Source organism: Bufo gargarizans, chromosome 6 (genome assembly GCF_014858855.1).
Source record: "Bufo gargarizans isolate SCDJY-AF-19 chromosome 6, ASM1485885v1, whole genome shotgun sequence".
In the NCBI taxonomy this organism is placed as follows: domain Eukaryota; kingdom Metazoa; phylum Chordata; class Amphibia; order Anura; family Bufonidae; genus Bufo; species Bufo gargarizans.
Window position 1 is genome coordinate 242,336,264 of NC_058085.1, and position 19,019 is coordinate 242,355,282.

At 45.6% G+C, this 19,019-nt stretch overlaps 1 protein-coding gene across 1 annotated transcript in view; it reads right to left on the reverse strand.

Moving 5' to 3' along the window:
* Positions 1-18,770, reverse strand: part of LOC122941350 (oocyte zinc finger protein XlCOF7.1-like) — a 35,939-nt gene extending 17,169 nt beyond the window's left edge. The window contains exons 1-6 of the mRNA XM_044298515.1: positions 18,737-18,770; positions 7,595-7,726; positions 7,320-7,508; positions 7,111-7,234; positions 6,926-7,023; positions 6,159-6,258 (exon numbers count right to left, since the gene is read on the reverse strand). Coding sequence (XP_044154450.1) covers positions 6,159-6,258; positions 6,926-7,023; positions 7,111-7,234; positions 7,320-7,508; positions 7,595-7,711 — 628 coding nt within the window. The 5' untranslated portion in view covers positions 7,712-7,726; positions 18,737-18,770. The remainder of the gene's footprint in view (positions 1-6,158; positions 6,259-6,925; positions 7,024-7,110; positions 7,235-7,319; positions 7,509-7,594; positions 7,727-18,736) is intronic.
* Between the last annotated feature and the right edge of the window lie 249 nt (positions 18,771-19,019).

A 19,019-nucleotide genomic window follows, 5' to 3' on the forward strand; every position in this document is an offset into this window, starting at 1 on the left:
TAATTTTCTAGCAACATACAACACTCTACCTATAGCTATTTTATGCACCTGACCGGTGGCCAATTCAGAGACATATCCCAACACACACACCTTCGGGTCAGAGGGTATTCATACTTTGTAAACGTCCTGTGTTGTCTGACGTACCAAGCACGCACCAAATTAAAAAAATCTCCTCAATGTAACTTCTGCAAAAATCCTTTTCCACTCCAAGTTTAAAGCCTACGCACATGACAAAGGCAATAAACTAATGACGGCCCTAGCCAAAAAACAAACAGCTGACTCCTTTATCCCCTCTATAAAAGATACTAAGGGCACCCATTGTAAAACCACTGCAGAGATTGCTAAAGCTTTTTGTAATTTTTTACGCAGACCTTTATAACCTCCTACCCCCTGCCCAATCAACTCCAGAACAGATAACAGAGGCTACTGAAAGGTTTCTTGCTAATCTAAACCTTCCCTCCATCACCCCCTCTCAAGTTTCTCAACTGACAGCCCCAATCACTCAAAGTACTATCCACTATTCCCTCAGGGAAGAGCCCCGGCCCTGATGGCTTCTCCATCTCCTATTATAAGACTTTTAAAGATATACTGATACCCCACTTTACTACCTTATGTAACCACCTTCTCAATGGAGGCTCCCTTCCACCACAGTCATTGACAGCCCACATCAGAATTATTCACAAAGAGAAAAAAGACCCTCTCTGCTGTGGTAGCCATCATCCCATCTCCCTCTTGAATACAGACATCAAATGGTGGGCAAAAATATTGGCCCTTCGCATTCAAGCGATTCTCCACGATATTATTATTAGAGAACAAGTTGGCTTTGTACATGGCAGGCAGGGAAATGAAAACACTGTGCGACTACGCCACCTTAGCGATTGGGCAAGGAACACCTCTACGCCCTTAGCACTTTTAAGTACAGACGCGGAAAAGGCCTTCGACAAGGTCAGTTGGCAATTTATGTCGCTGGCCCTGTCGAAATTTGGCCTACCAGACCAATTCATTGAGGCCATCTTCACACTGTATTCAGCTACCCCTGCAAGGGTCAAAGTCAATGGCACCCTATCACCCGCCTTTGCCATTTCTAATGGCAGAAACCAAGGGTGTCCTCTCTACCCAGCCCTTTTTATAATGGTCATGGAAACCTTACTATGTAAAATCCATCAAGAACCGGATATTAGAAGCTTTGAACTTGACCCAAAAACCCTCCTCACTGCGGCTTTCGCTGATGATATCCTCATAATAACCTCCAACCCAAAAACCTCCTTCCCAAAACTACTCACCTTTTTTGACGAATTTGGTTACGTGTCCAATTTTAAAATAAATTATAGCAAATCCCTCTGCCCCACTTCATTAGTTAATTCCCTAAAACACTCCACCCCATTTACCTGGGCGTCATGGGCCATACAGTTCCTGGATATCCAAATTACTGCTAACACTAAAGATTTATTTGACCTCACAGTGCTCCAGACTAAAAAAAAAAATATCAAGGAGCCATTAGCTCCTAACCTGAAAAATGTAGGAGCCAAATTTAAAATACATATAATTAAGCTTAAAGGGATTCTGTCACCTGGATTTTAGTGACAGAGCTTTTAACATCATCACATCAGTTTACTTGATTTGTATTAAAATATACTAGTATTACTACCTTAAGTGTTGTCATTTTTCTAGAAAATCGCTTTTATTAATATGGTAATTACCTGAGTAAGGTGCCCAAGGGGCTGTCCCTCTGGCCGTTGGTGCCCAGCTGCACCCCTTCTCCTGGAGCCCAGCACCGCCCCACTGCTAATTTATTCACTTCTCATTGCCGGCTGGCGCATGTGCAGTGTATCCTGTGAGGCCGATTCCAAGCGCTGACATGTGTATCCACGGAACGCGTTTGCTGAGCCATAAGCTCGCGCATGCCCCGTGGATACACATGTCAGCAATTGGAATCGGCCTCACAGGACGCTGTCACGCCTTGCCCTGTGAATGTGCGGAGATCTGCCAGGCTGGCTGCACATGTCTGACTCTTCTCTTTGTTTTGTTTTGGGTTTGAGCTGGATCCACCTTCCCTCAGGTGTACTGGGTTGATTGTTAGTGAGGCTATTTATTCCTCCTTCTCCCAGTGGCCTGTGCGGGTTATAGTTCATTCCTGTGGGCTTTGGATGTGTTGTGGATTGTTTGCTTCAGCTCAGCTCAATATAAGTCCTCTCTGTTTCTTCCCTTGGTGTCTTTTATTTAGGCCTCTAGGGAGACGCTTGCTTCCTCCTGTTTGAAGAAGCAGGTCGCCTCTTCCCCTTTCCCTATTGCTCAGGGAAAGCCTTAGGCTGGTTTCACACGGGCGTTGCGGATTGGGGCCAGATGCGTTCAGAGTGCGTTCAGTGAAACTCGCACTATTTTGCAAGCAAGTTCAGTCAGTTTTGTCTGCAATTGCGTTTAGTTGTTCAGTTTTTTCCGTGCGGGTGCAATGCTTTTTGATGCGTTTTTCACACGCGTGATAAAAAACTGAATGTTTACAAACAACATGTCTTAGCAACCATCAGTGAAAAACGCATCGTACCAGCACTTTCTTGCGGATGCAATGCGTTTTTCACGCAGACCCATTCACTTCTATGGGGCCAGGGCTGCGTGAAAAACAACGCTCATGTACACAGACCCATTGAAATGAATGGGTCAGGATTCAGTGCGGGTGCTATGCGTTCACGTCACGCATTGCACCCGCGCGTAAAACTCACTCGTGTGAAAGGAACCTTAGGGATCGCTAGGAGGTGACCCTTTTCTCCCTAGCTTTTGGGCCTAGTAAATTGTTCTGGTTGTTTTCTCTGTGTTTGGTTATTTCCCTGCTTACCTACCTACCGTGACAGAAGCACTGCAAATGCACCAGACGGCAATGAGAAGTTAATAAATTAGCAGTGGGTAGGTGCTGGGCTCCAGAAGGGGCGCGGCTGGGCACCAACGGCCGGAGGGACAGCCCTTTGGGCACCTTACTCAGGTAATTACCATATTAATAAAAGCAATTTTCTAGACAAATGACAACACTTAGGGTAGTAATACTGGTATATTTTAATAGAAACCGAGCAGACTGATGTGATAATGTTAAAAGCTCTCTCACTAAAATCCAGGCGACAGAATCGCAGCCATTTAGCAATTCTAAGTGGCATTGGCAACCATTTTGGTCGCCATCTGGAGCCCTGCCTCAACTACTCATCACTGCTCCAATCCGCCAGGTCACACTTGCAATCTCTCAAAATTGGGAGGAAGAACTACCTTAAAACGTACATACTGCCCAAATGTATCTATCCATTGCAGTCACTACCAATTTGGCTTCCCCTTTCGTTCTTTACCGAGGTACGCCAAATGTTCTCATTCTTTCTGTGGAAGGGCAGATCACCAAGAATTGCATATTCTACATTGATGCGAGAAGAGAGGTTTGGTGGTTTCAGACTCCCAGACATACACATTTACAGAGGAGGGGAGCCTTATAGTATAAGTTTAACACTTCTTTCTCGCCAATCCGAGACCCTATGTGCCCAGGTAGAGCAGTTCCTCTTACCAACCAGGAGAAACTTATCTTTTTGGGGGTCACTTCCTGCTCACCCAATAAGTCATTCCTTTCCCCAGTCTGGAAGGGTATGCTGGTAGAGTGGTCTAAACTCTACAAGGACCACATGCTTCAATTCACTAACCCCCACACTCCATTGCACCTTCTTCAGACATATATACATCCAAAGATATTGGTACCCTCAGGTACCTTACCAATCTCACGCTACAAGACATCTCCTTCCCAGAAAGACGCCTAGACTACAGTTGTTGCAGGTATGGAAATTTCGATACCCAATCGATATTTTTGACCCGGTATCAATACGATACCGGGATTTCCATTTTTTCGATACTGGGCTGCACTGTCTAGTATCACAGAACATGAGCACGCTGCTGTCAGCACGCTTGTGTTCCCCCTTAGCAGCACAGGGGAGAAGGAAGCAGTCTCTCCCTGTGCTGCTGCTGCCACCAATGGGGAGAGAGGGGCAGAGGAGGAGAGGGCGCACTGCGCCACCAATGATAGGACTTTTAATGGGTCCGGACTTTAAGTAGAAGGCTACATAGAGCAGCGCCCAGGGATGTCCCAGCACTTACTATTATTCCTGGGCGCCGCTCCGTTCGCCTGCTGTGCCCCATTACTGTCTCCTGCTCCATATGCTAATTACTATGGGAGGAGTGGGGAGGAGACATCATCTTCTCTCCTGGGTGTTCCTTCTCCCTGTGCTGCGATTGGACAGCGCTACAGCCAGGGAAAAGGAACGCCCACTAGAGAAGCTGATGTCTCCTCCCCATTGCTCCGATAGTAATTAGCACATGGAGCAGGAGACAGTAATGGGGCACAGCAGGAGAACGGAGTGGCACCCAGGAATAATAGTAAGTACTGGGACATCTCTGGGCGCCGCTCTGTGTAGCCTGCTACTTAAAGTCCAAACCCATATAAGGTCGTCTTTAACACATAATACAGGAGGCAGGTGCCGGCAGCAGAATCACATAGCCGGCACCCTGCCTCTGACAGGGATCTGCGAGTTCTGTGAGGCCTAAAGTTTTGCAGGGCAATCTGTTGTTTTTATTGATCCCATTTTGGCATGTGTAGAACTTATTTTATCACTTTTTTATTAAAAACTTTTTTCGGAGGCGAAGTGAAGAAAAAACTGTAAATTGTCCCTTTTTTTTTTTATTTCACGTTAATGCGTTCACCATACAGATTATATCCAAAAAGAAAATGATGAGGCAGCACTCCAATATCAGTGAAGGGTGTTAGACCCATTTATTTCCCCGGTTGCAACGTTTCACGCTTGACAAAGGCCTCATTGAGCTGGCTGAAACGTTGCAACTGGGGAAATAAACGGGTCTAACACTCTTCACTGATATTGGAGTGCTACCTCATTCGCTTTTTGGATATTGTCTGTGGATTTTTGCCTAAAGTTCAGGAGGGATTGCACCCGACTTCACATTGACTGTGCTGCTGCTACATTTTGTTTTTTTGTATAATTCACCACACAGATTAACTATTTTTGTATTTTAATGAACATTTTGTGAAGCAGCTTTACCAATTATGTTTTTATATTTGTTTAAAATATTTTGAAAACATTTTATTTTTACTTTTTAAGTCCCCTTGGGCATTTTAACACGTGATCGTAAGATTGCTATTTTCCTATGCAGCCATGCCACAGGGCAGGGCACCATTGAAACATAGCTTTGGCAGGCTTCGGATCCTTCAGATGCTGTTGCTGCAACTGAGGGATTAAATGTCCATGATCGGTGCTATCGCTGAACACAGACATTGCCTCCAGCCATCTGCTGTGTAAAACTGCAGGCACCCATGGGACTTGCTTCAGAGCAGGCACAGTCTTTAAAAACCCGATAAGCGCCGTACATATACTCCCTGTGTTGGGAAAGGGTTGAACACAACCTTTTCCATAACTTTATTTAAAAGTATTCTAAATGCTCAGAAACTCCTTTTTTGTAATAAAATGTATTTATTGACTTTACTGCTCAGCTAAATCCAAGCATACGATATTGGTGCAGCGTTCCCTGTACTGATGTGCTATGTCAGGATTTAGCTGAGTGGTGCAGCCACAGGCAGGAGCACTGATGTGTTATGCACAGCTCCTGCCTGTTACCGTGTTGATGTGCTAGGCAATGAGTTATCCAAGCGGAGCGGGCATAGAGCAGCACTTTGTACATGTTAGCGGCATACAAATGTACGGATTCCAAAGTGCTACAGACACTTTAAACTTCGGGTGCCTATTTCTTTCAGTGAAACAGTAAAATTGATAAATACAAAAATGAGTTTCAGAGCATTTAGAATATTGTTAACTAAACGAATCTAAAAGTTAGTTACAATGTAACAAGAGTGATTTCGCCTGTACTATGGACTTATGCAAAGTTGTGTGAAACTACAGCGCCCATTTAAAAAAAATAAAAAATTATATTGCATCACGTAGTTTAAGCATAAGATTGAGCTATAATGAAAGTAGAGCTGACTTATTAGACAGCACAAAGCAACAAGCATGCCGAAAAACAATAAACCTGGTGATGCCTAATGCTGGTGGATAGTGGAAAGGGCCTGATAATGCAATGCAAGACTGTTCAATTACGCAAAAGCTGGTCTTGGATTAGGAGCCATTACTCACCTGGACATAAATCTGCAGACACTTCCTCCTCAAAGTTCTGACCATTCATCACTTGCTCTTCATCCATCTCCTCTACTTTAATCTTGATGAAGTCTTCAGCCTAAATAACAGTATAACCAATGAGACGTATAACATAATTAACATCTGCAAGATAAAGCGTTTCAGCTTCTTGATAAAATGTGGAGGGGCCATTAAGAACCGCAGGGTTCGAAACACGTAGGCCAGGCATGCAGTCTTGTGCTACATAGTGTCATTTTATCTATTCAATAAAGCCTGTGGATTTTTTCAAGAAGCTAGAGTGCTGGATTGCTTTATCTTGCACGTTCACCTGCTCTGCCCTGGGTTTTCTGTGCACCTAGCAGTCTGGGTGATGCAACAGAGGTGAGCTGAACTTTTCTTTGATACTTAACAGGTGTTGAAAAGGAGTTTTTGGGACTACAGATATTGATGGGGGTCCAATAACTGGCACCCTCACTGATCATTGTATGGTGTGGTGCCAGACCCTGGCAGTGTACAGTACCGAAGCAGAAGGGGAGATGAGCAGCAACCCAGTACAACCCCTACAAACTGTACATAGCTGTCTGCCTCCATCTCCATATAATGTATACTATCCAGTATCATAGCAGCCCCAAACAGCTGACTGGTAGGGATGCCGAGTGTCATACCCCCACTGATTTGGTGACCTATACGGAGGATAGCTCATAAATATCTGCAGCCTGGAGAAACACTGTAATGCACAATAATGCTTTGGTAAGAGTTCTATCTACCTGAGAATCTTGTGGGACATGGAGTTGTGGCACCAGACAATTCTGGGTATGCTCAGGACTGGAACATCTCTCTGGTGGATCTCTGTTACTGGTTCCGTCTGAATGAAACATACACAATGTACTCAGTCATTGCATGTGATGATGGCTGTATGTAAGTGATCCTGAAAAGTACTTTCCCTTTGTACCCTGTGGTGCCAGCCGCTGATGTTTCTCCATCATGATGTCCTCGTACAGATCCTTGTGTCCTTCTAAATAATCCCACTCCTCCATGGAGAAATAGACCGTGACATCCTGATATCTTATAGGAACCTGACACATGCAATAATATAATCATCAAGCAGACACCCAATTTGATGTTACTATGCAATATCCCAATATTTCTAGCAGCGCTCACCTCTCTACTCAGCAGCTGAGTGATTTTATGGGTGAGTTCTAGGATCTTCTGCTTGTTGCTTTTTTCCTGTGTGAGCGAGCAAGGTGAAGGCACCATAAAGGGGCTCTGGGTCCCACTCCATCTGCCTGATATGTGTGTTTCCCACATTGATTTCATATGTTTACCTGATTTATTCAAAGGTCCATAATTCTACATTAAGAAACAAAGAAATACTATACACAGAAATGTCCTCAATGCACTGTAATTGTTAATTGAGCATCTCCAGAAGCCCTCACCTCTCCAGTCAGCAGGTATATAATCTCCAGAGTAAGGTTTAGTATCATATCAGTGGTATTCTTCTTTTCTTCACCCATCCTCAGTGAATCAGTTTGATGACCCACAGAGTATTTCATCTTGATCCCAAATAGCTGCAAGATCACCAAAAAAGCAAGACTGAACCACAATATACCCAACGGTTCTCAAGATGCTTCTAATCCCATCTAGACAGAATAATATGTGGGAAGAGAATTTCCTATTGCTAAGAAGTAAGGATGAATAAATTATTTTTGCCAGGTCCCTATGGCAACCTGCAAATGAGCCTTGGCGACCAGGAGCTTCCACTTCACACCAAATGACTTTGTACCAAAGGAACTGGGGTAGATGCAGTCCTGTTGGAAGTGGGCCATTACTGTTGAGACAACTGAGTGGAAGTCTGGTTCAGGCATGCTTTCTCCGGCAAAGATTGGGGAAAGCGCCCTCTTGTAATAATGAGTTGCAGTCTGTACTAGGCTTCCAGGCTCAGTACAGAATAATGGACCATTTTACATTATTCTGTACAAGTTGCAATCTGATGATTGCAAGTTGTGGTCCACTTGGGATCATAACAAAAAATGCAAATCAGCTCTACTGGAACTCACAATCTAAGGCCGAATGCACACGGCCGTGAGTGGTCCGTGGTAACGCAGCCTGGGTTCCGGCTGCGAGCAGGAGCGCACGGGTGTATTACTGTAGTACAGCGGCGGCATAAGGCGCACGGCATCATAGCAACCAAGCCGTGCGCTCCTGCTCGCAGCCGGAATCCAGGCCGTGTTACCACGGACCGCTCACGGCCGTGTGCATTCGGCCTAAGGGGGGTCACTTATCAAACTGGTGTAAAGTAGAACTGGCTTAGTTGCCCATAGCAACCAATCAGATTCCACCTTTCATTTTCCATGTTGTGACCAATAAAAAGGGGGCAGTTCTGTTTTGGACACTGAAAGGGGAGGGGTGATCTAGATGTGACCACTGAAAAAGGGACAGTTCAGGTTTGACAAAAAGAGAAGGAAGGCAGTCCCGATGTGACTACTGTGTATGGGGGACCCAGCATCACCTACCAGTACCAGGTCTGCTTGTCTACGGGACTAGCACAGCTGCTCCAGGTGAGCATTCCTACTGCAAGAGCGCCATTGGATATTTTGCCCTAACGATCTGGTGCTATTCCTGCACCCAGTGTTTTTTTTCTTCCTTCTGCAGCATTTAAATTTTTTTAAACAGCACGTAGAGAAGTTTTCTTAAAATCTCATCCACTTTGCTGGTACTGTATAACACCGCACACTTCATGTGTGAAAATCCCCAGTGTTTCAGTCACACAAGGACGTACAGTTACTGTGGTTTTGCTTTAAGTTCATTTTTACTGTAGGTAAAGTAGAACCCTAATCCCGCAGGCCTATTTTTATTCTAGTTACATCGTGAACACTTAGGAGAACTCACCTCATTGACACATGAATAGCATACACCCGTGTGAACATGAAAATGGTTATAGCAGGTATTAGAGCTCAACTCCAGGTGTAACTAGGGTTGTTGCGGGTATCGAAATTTCAATACCCAATCAATACTTTTGTCCCGGTATAGATACGATACCGGTATTTCAATTTTTTTGATACTGTGCTGCGCAGTCTAGTATCTCTGAACATGAGCGCGCTGCTGTGAGCACGCTCATGTTCTCTCAGCAGCACAGGGGAGAAGGAAGCAGTCTCTCCCTCCCCCTGTGCTGCTGCTGCCACCAATGAACGGAGATAGGGACGGGCACACTGCGCCACCATTGATAGGACTTTTCCTGGGTCCAGACATTAAGTAGCAGGCTACACAGAGTGGCGTCCAGAGATGTCCCAGCACTTACTTTTATTCCTGGGCGCCGCTCCATTCGCCCGCTGTGCCCCATTACTGTCTCCTGCGCCATACGCTAATTACTATAGGAGCAATGGGGAGGATACATCAGCTTCTCTAGTGGGCGTTCCTTCTCCCTGCGCTGCGATTGGACAGAGCTACAGCCAGGGAGAATGAACGCCCACTAGAGAAGCTGATGTCTCCTCAGCAGGCGAACGGAGCGGCGCCCAGGAATAATAGTGAGTGCTGGGACATCTCTGGGCGTCGCTTGTGTAGCCTGCTAATTAAAGTCTGGACCCATATAAGGTCGTCTTTAACACAAAATACAGAAGGCAGGTGCCGGCAGCAGAATCGCATAACCGGCACCCTGCCTCTGACAGGGAGCTGCGATCAGTGGCAGTTCACCCCTCAGGTGTGGCACCTGAGGGGTTAACTGCCGCTGATCTGCTGCCAGTACCCGCCTCCTGTATTAAGGGTCAATTATCATTGGTGGCGCAGTGCTCCACCCCACCCCATTAAAATCATTGGTGGCACAGTGCGCCCGCTCCTCTCAACCCCCCAGTATTAAAATCCTTGGTGGCAGTGGCCACAGGGTTCCCTCCCCTTCTCATTGGTGGCAGTGGCCACAGGGTCCCATCCCTTCCTCTTCATTTGTGGTGCAGTGGCAGCTTCTGATCGGAGCCCCAGCAGTGTAATCCTGGGGCTCCGATCGGTTACCATGGCAGCCAGGACGCTACTGAAGCCCTGGCTGCCATGGTGAGCTCCCTGCTGCTGTGTGTACTATGCATAGAGGAGCAGGGAGAGTGTGAAGTCCTATTCACCCTAATAGAGCTCCATCAGGGTGAATAGAACAAGGCATTGCAAGATCCCAGGTTCTAGCCCCTAAGTGGGGAAAGTTATTTAAAAAAAAAAAAAAAAAAAAATATTAAGTATAAATCACCCCCTTTCCCAATTTCACATATAAAATATGTAAGCAATAAGTAAATAAACACATATCGCCACGTCAGAAAAGTCCAAACTATTAAAATATAAAAAAAATCTATGCTGTGAATGCCGGAAAAGAAAATTAATAAATAAAACTGCACGATTTGCCATTTTTTTTTAAAATGCGGAATGCACGTGGCTTCTTTTGTTTATTTTCGCATGGTATTGAGTATCGCAATACTTTTTTATGGTATCGAAATCGAATAAAACATTTGGTATCGCGACATTTATGTGTAACAGCACATAAATCAGCATGTCTAAAGACATACTGACAGGAACGGAGGGGGTCATTTACCAAACTGGTGTAAAGTAGAAATGCCCATAGCAACCAATCAGATTCCACCTTTCATTTTGGACAGCTCCTTTGGAAAATGAAAGGTGGAATCTCATTGGTTGCTATGGGTAACTAAGCCAGTTCTACTTTACACCAGTTTGATAAGTGACCCCTTAGAATATGAGTTCCAGTTGAGCCAATTTGAATTTTTATATATTATTTTTTATATTACATTTTTCAAAACCTTTTACCTTTTTTTTTGTAACGTTTTTGTTAGGATCGCAAGTGGACCACAACTTGCAATCATCAGATTGCAACTTGTACAGAATAATGTATAATGGTCCATTATTCTGTACCGAGCCTGGAAGCCTAGTACAGACTGCAACCCATTATTACAAGAGGGTGCTTTCCCCAATCTTTGCCGGGGGAAAGGGTGTCTAAACCAGAAGCACACGTTTCCGTTTTTTATCACTCTCAGATGCCGTGGAGACTTTTGACCACAGCATCTGAGGGGTTAAATGTCCGCATTACAGCCGATCGTGGGCATAAGCCATGGGTACCTCCTGTATGAAACAGCAGGCACTTGGTTGCTATGGTGCTATGTTTAAAGACCCGACATGTGCCGTGGAAGGGGTTCAATTTGAACTACACTCTCATAGGTATATACCTGTTATTACATGTGCATTATCATTAGTAGCAAACAGAAACGTGTTACACTTGAGCCGTTTTTACACCTAAATCAGATTCCACTTTTCATTTTGGACAGCTCCTTTAGAAAATGAAAAATAGAATCTGATTGGTTGCTATGGGCAACTAAGCCAGTTCTACTTTACACCAGTTTGATAAGTGACCCCTATAGATTGTGAGTTCCAGTGGAGACAGCAAGTGATGATGATGTCTGTAAAGCGCTGCAGAATAAGTGAGTAAAATAAATAAGATGGCCATAGAGATAACTGTTGGCAGAACCATCTTTACCACAAACATGCCAACAGGATTGGGTGGGTATCTCTCAAATGGTTGCATCTGCTGATCTGAGCTCATGATGATCAAAATCAGATAAGCATTCAGCACAGGAGGTCATGCCACCATCACACATGCATTTCACACTGAAAGTATAACTGTCATCTTTTTTTTTTTTTTTGAGTATTGGATTGTGGTGATTAATATCTCCTTGGTGGCCCTATTTTAACTTTTCACTGTGTATTCAATGACCCCTTAATTCCACAGTTTTGTTCCCTGTACTGCCTACTTTTACCTGTGCTTAAAATCAGGTTGCTAGGCATGGTCCGTCTGTCTGTTGAAGGACTGAGGACGCAGAAGCACGCAGCGTGCAAGGTGACATTACTGACAGCCAGGGACTGCAAGTAAATGATTAAAGGGAGTCTTTCACGCCGATTGACTCTATTAACCTAATAACACACTTATGTCCACGGCATCCCCCCTATTAAAACTGTTCTTACCGTTAGTTCCCTGCTAGCATAATTCGTCCAAAAAACACTTTTATTCCGTATGCAAATTAGGCTGTGAAGGTGCCTAGGGGCGGCCTTACAACGGCCGGTGCCCAGGCCCCTGGGTCATTTTCATACCAATTCACTCCCCCTCCTCCGCATCTGCCCGCCCTTGATCTCTTGATCACGGCAAGAACGTAAGTTAGGCCGGTGCCGGCGCATGCGCACAGTAAACTGTGATGCCCCGGCCAGACTGTGGTCATTCAATGCGCACTCGCCGATATCGCGGTCATCGCCGCATGCGCGGGATTACGGACATTAGGAGGAAAGATAGAGAAGAGACCAAGGGCGGGCAGATGCGGAGGAGGGGGAGTGAATTGGTATGAAAATGACCCAGGGGCCTGGGCACTGGCCGTTGTAAGGCTGCCCCTGGGCACTTTCACAGCCTCATTTGCATACGGAATAAAAGTGTTTTTTGGACGAATGATGCTAGCAGGGAACTAACGGTAAGAACAGTTTTATTAGAGGGTATGCTGTGGACATAAGTGTGTTAATAGGGTCAATCGGCGTGAAAGACTCCCTTTAACCACCTCCCGACCGCTGTACGCACTGATGCATCCGGGAGGTGGTTGATTTACTCCTCCTGGACGCATCGGCGCGTCATCTCGCGAGACGCGAGATTTCGTCGTGGGCCGGCATTTCGTCAAGGAGTATTTTGTCAGCTGGCAGGTTGCTGATTTTTTTAAAAAACAAACAATCAGAGTGCCAGATAACAGATCATATTAGTAAATATGATCTGTTATATGGCTGGCCTGCTCCTCTGCTGGTTCTTTTCGTCGGTTGGATCCAGCAGAGGAGCAGGCTTCACAGTGAGTACACCAACAGCACATACTAGCCCCAGATCACCCCCCTGAACCCCAATTAACCCTTTGATCACCCCTGTCAATCACTAGTGAAAGGAAAAAAGTGATCAGTGCAAACTGTCACTTTTTTTTCCACTGGTATTGACCGTTAGGTTTTAGGTTAGTTTAGGCCCCTTTGGTAGGTAGTTTAGGGATAAGTTAGCGCCCAGCCCACCGCACCGCAGTCACTGATTCGCGTATCGCTAATCAGCATTTGTACTTTTATAGTATCTGGAAGTGATCAAAACTGATCACGGTCAGATCTATAATTGTATTAGTGTCACTTTAGGTTCGCCCTCCACCCAAAACGCAGTGTTTGCCCGATCAGGCCTGATCGGTCGCCCACACGTGCGTTCACCCACGCCCGCCCCACCGCAGTGACAATAAATATATTTTTTTTATCACTGCACATTCACTTTACACGCGCTGCGGCGATAAAAAAAAATCAGTTTTGATATTTTTTATCAACCGCAGCGGCCTCCGGTACTTCGCTAGCCTCCCCTTTGTAAGACAGGCTTGCTTTTTTTTCTTGGGTAGTCTCAGGGAATACCCCTAAATTTAGTTGCCCACATGTCAAACAGGGGGTATTCTTCTGAAGAGGCCTACAGGCTTCTGACCCAGTCGGATGAGGAATGATGAATCCAGCGGGTCAGAATACGAACCTGTAGAAAGCAGTGGCTCTCTGACCCAAAGTTCGGACGAGGAGGCTGAGGTCCCTGATAGCACCAGGTGTACCCAGCCCTGTGTCGCTAGACCGCAGGTTTCAAGAGCAGCAGAGTGGTGAGGCATACACCAGCAGCGCAGCCCTTCCTGGACCTAGTACCAGCACTGCCGTAGAACATGGTGAAGTAGCGAGCACCAGAAGGGCAGTTGAAGCTGGTACGGTTGCACGTGCAGTAGTGACCCCGTCGCAGCCACCGCAAAGACGTGCCCGTAGAATCCCTGAGGTGCTGGCAAACCCTGATTGGCAGTCCCCAACTTCAGCCGCACCTGTAGTTCCCCCTTTCACCGCCCAGTCTGGAGTTCGGGTTGAGACAGCTCAGATCGGTTCGGCCCTGGGATTTTTTGAGCTGTTCTTGACTGCGGAGCTCTTAGACTTAGTTGTGGCAGAGACAAACCGGTATGCCACACAATTTATAACCGCTAACCCGGGAAGCTTTTATGCCCAGCCTTTCCGGTGGAAACCAGTCCAAGTTTCCGAAATAAATTTTTTTTTGGGCCTTCTCCTCAACATGGGTCTAACTAAAAAGCATGAATTGCGGTCATATTGGTCCACGAACCCAATTCATCACATGCCCATGTTCTCTGCTGCTATGTGCAGGACACGATTTGAGACCATCCTGCGTTTCCTGCACTTTAGTGATAACAGCACCTCCCGTCCCAGAGGCCACCCTGCTTTTGACCGGCTCCACAAAATTCGGCCCCTCATAGACCATTTCAACCTGAAATTTGCAGATTTGTATACCCCAGAGCAAAACATCTGCGTAGACGAGTCCCTGATACATTTTACCGGGCGCCTTGGCTTCAAACAATACATCCCAAGCAAGCGCGCCCGGTATGGGGTCAAATTGTATAAGCTCTGTTAAAGGGCCACAGGCTATACCCACAAATTTCGTGTCTATGAGGGAAAAGATCAGACCCTGGAGGGTCGGTTGCCCTGACTACCTGGGGAGCAGTGGGAAGATAGTCTGGGACTTGGTGTCACCCTTATTCGGCAAGGGGTACCATCTTTATGTGGACAATTTCTACACAAGTGTGGCCCTCTTTAGGCATTTGTTTCTAGAACGGATTGGCGCCTGTGGTACCGCGCGAACTAGTCGCGCGGGCTTCCCCCAACGGCTCGTTAGCACCCGTCTTGCAAGGGGGCAGAGGACCGCACTGTGTAACGAAGAACTGCTTGCGGTGAAATGGAGAGACAAGCATGACGTTTACATGCTCTCCTCCATTCACGCAGACACGACAATACAAATTGAGCGAGCAACCCATGTCATTGAAAAGCCCCTCTCAGTCCACGACTATAACCTTCACATGGGAGGGGTGGACTTCAATGACCAGATGTTGTCTCCGTATTTAGTTTCCAGCAGAACCAGACGCTGGTGTAAGAAGGTGTCTGTATATTTAATTCAATTGGCTCTGTAAAATAGTCTTGTTCTCTACAGTAAGGCTGGGAGAACTGGATCCTTCCTCAAATTTCAGGAAGAGATCATTGCGAACCTCCTGTACCCAGGAGGTTCCGTGGCCCCATCCACCAGTGTAGTTAGCCGTCTACACGAGCGACATTTCCCCAGTGTCGTTCCTGGTACCTCAAACCGACCGCCACCCCGAAAAAAATGTTGTGTCTGTAGCAGGAGTGGAATAAGGCGTGACACCCGCTATTTCTGTCCTGACTGTCCTGACCACCCTGCCCTATGCTTAGGGGAGTGTTTCCGGAAGTACCACACACAGGTACACCTAGCATAGGGATCATCTCACCAGGACAGGCACACAGGGCTATTAGGGCCCATTCACTCACACAGCTGCTGCAAACGTCTCCTTTCACCTGGGACAAAGTGCATAACGCACTTCACCACATCTTTGGGCGATTCGCGCTTTGCACATTGACCCATGGGGAAGGAGAGGTTTGTTCTATAAAGGTAAAAAAAAAACAAAAAAAACACTAGTAAGCAAAAAGGTTAATGTTTAGTTCAAAAAGTTAAAGTTTATATGTTCTGTTCCAAAGTTAATAAAATTATTGCGTTGCGGCCTGGTTTTTTCTTTTTTTACCTTCCAGGTGGACCAACCGATCGACTAGCTGCAGCACTGATGTGCATTCTGACAGAAGCATTGCGCTGCTGTCAGATTACACGCAAGTCGGTGTATGCGGCGCTGCAAGACGAGATTTCTCCTCTGCAGTAACAGATACATTTGCCGAGGCATACGAGCTGAGGAGGAGGCGGCGTTTTTATGCTTTGGCAAACACTTTGTATGTAAAAAAATAAATAAATAAAATCCCGGCAATGATTTATTCATCCACATCGATTGATGTTAAAGGAGAAATCTGGTTTGCCAGGGCATACGAGCTAAGTGGGTATGGATGTTGGGCGGAGCTCCTATGTCCTGGCAGACGCCTTTCCCCTCCTTTTTTTTTTTTGGGCAGAGATTTTTTCATCCACATTGATCGATGCGAATGAAGAAATCTGTGCCGTTCAGAGAATAGCAGAAACTCCTAATGCTGGCCATACATGTAATGATTGCGGAGACCCTCAAATGCCAGGGCAGTACAAACACCCCACAACTGACCCCATTTTGGAAAGAAGACACCCCAAGGTATTCGCTGAGGGGCATATTGAGTCCATGAAAGATTTAAATTTTTGTCCTAAGTTAGCAGAAAGTGAGACTTTGTGAGAAAAAAAAAAAAAAATTATCAATTTCCGCAAACTTATGCCGAAAAAATACATTTCTATGAACTCGCCATGCCCCTCATTGAATACCTTGGGGTGTCTTCTTTCCAAAGTGGGGTCACATGTGGGGTATTTATACTGCCCTGGCTTTTTAGGGGCCCTAAAGCGTGAGAAGAAGTCTGGGATCCAAATGTCTAAAAATGCCCTCCTAAAAGGAATTTGGGCACTTTTGCAGCCTAGATGCGCAAAAGTGTCACACATCTGGTATCGCCGTACTCAGGAGAAGCTGGGGAATGTGTTTTGGGGTGTCATTTTACATATACCCATGCTGGGTGAGATAAATATCTTGGTCAAATGCCAACTTTGTATAAAAAAATGGGAAAAGTTGTCTTTTGCCAAGATATTTCTCTCACCCAGCATGGGTATATGTAAAATGACACCCCAAAACACATTCCCCAACTTCTCCTGAGTACGGCGATACCAGATGTGTGACACTTTTTTGCAGCCTAGGTGGGCAAAGGGACCCACATTCCAAAGTGCACCTTTCGGATTTCACCGGTCATTTTTTACACATTTTGATTGCAAAGTACTTCTCACACATATGGGCCGCTAAATTGCCAGGGCAGTATAACTACGCCACAAGTGACCCCATTTTGGAAAGAAGACACCCCAAGGTATTCCGTGAGGGGCATGGCGAGTTCCTAGAATTTTAAATTTTTGTCGCAAGTTAGTGGAATATGAGACTTTGTAAGAAAAAAAAAAGAAAAAATCATCATTTTCCGCTAACTTGTGACAAAAAATAAAAAGTTCTATGAACTCACTATGCCCATCAGCGAATACCTTAGGGTGTCTACTTTCCGAAATGGGGTCATTTGTGGGGTGTTTGTACTGTCTGGGCATTGTAGAACCTCAGGAATCATGACAGGTGCTCAGAAAGTCAGAGCTGTTTCAAAAAGCGGAAATTCACATTTTTATACCATAGTTTGTAAACGCTATAACTTTTACCCAAACCATTATTTTTTTTTTTTGCCCAAACATTTTTTTTTTATCAAAGACATGTAGAACAATAAATTTGGCGAAAAATGTATATATGGATGTCGGGTTTTTTTTGCAAAATTTTACTGCTGAAAGTGAAAAATGTCATTTTTTTGCAAAAAATCGTTACATTTTGATTAATAACAAAAAAAGTAAAAATGTCAGCAGCAATAAAATACCACCAAATGAAAGCTCTATTAGTGAGAAGAAAAGGAGGTAAAATTCATTTGGGTGGTAAGTTGCATGACCGAGCGATAAACGGTGAAAGTAGTGTAGTGCAGAAGTGTAAAAAGTGGCCTGGTCATGAAGGGGGTTTCAGCTAGGGGGGTTGAAGTGGTTAAAGCCAGGTCCTCCCCAGCAGCTGATAACAGTGCCTGGGCTGTGTGCACTTCTCCCTGTCCCTGCGCTTGGCAGACGTTTCCTCACTCAGCAGAGCTGGGACAATGCAGAGCCGAAGCAGCGCAGACCAGGGAAGGGAGATCTGCCGTCTGCTCAGTGTATAGCAACATGTGGTAAGAGGACCCCTTTGTGCTGCAGGAGATTAACCCTTTAGGGGGAGGGCTCTGGTTACTGACACTTTTGGGGGGATATTGTTACTGGCTAGTGAGGGCAGGCGGGATTAGCCTCAGGGTGAGGGCAGTGGCGGCCATCTTAACTGAATAGTGAAATTGCAGTTTTATGCAGACTGGTTGCTAAGGGATGAATCTTATTAAATATGGGGTAAGTCGGTCTAATTTTTTTTTAAGCCCGGAAAGGTGTCTATAGTGGTTAAAAGGTGTTTTATGAGCTACCTATAATGATGTCCTATGCTTAGAATAGGGCAGTGGTGGCGTACCTATGGCACGGTGCCAGAGGCGGCACTCAGAGCCCTCTCTGTGGGCACCCGCACGCTGGAAAAACTCTATTGTGTACCAATATGCCTTAGACTTTTCCTGCCATTCATCAGTGCAGTGAATGCAGATATACCATATTGGTATTCAGGGTAAATTGCTGTGTTGGCACTTTGAGATAAATAAGTAGGTTTTGTGTTGTAGTTTGGGCACTCGGTCTGTAAAAGGTTTGCCATCACTGGTATAGGTCATCAATACCAGAACTTTCTGAATTCACCCCATTCTCGGTGTTATTTCCCGCTGGGATCCCCCTCAATCTCACATCACCACAGCTGTACTACAGAATGGGTATCCAGGGGTTATGGTCGTGCCCAACCAGTCCCAGAACATTAGTCCCCCACACCTCCTGCTCTAGGCAGGGACATCCACTGATACATCACCCCTGCCAGTCCTCTTTGTGCCGGCCGCTCTGCACCGCCCCCTCACCTCTGACCCGGAAATGATTGCCATCATTACACTTTCCCTTCTACATTCACACCCCTTCACTCTTATTGGTCCCATCATTCAGCAGAAAGACGTCGCCTGTATAAAATCATACATCCTTTCGTCCGTTTTCTATTGAGGAGACTAGCCTCCACTTTATTCTCATGCGCCTCTAAGGACCTTGCGATGTCACCGGGTCACGTGGGTTCGAAGCAGACGAATATGTACATCCCGGTAATA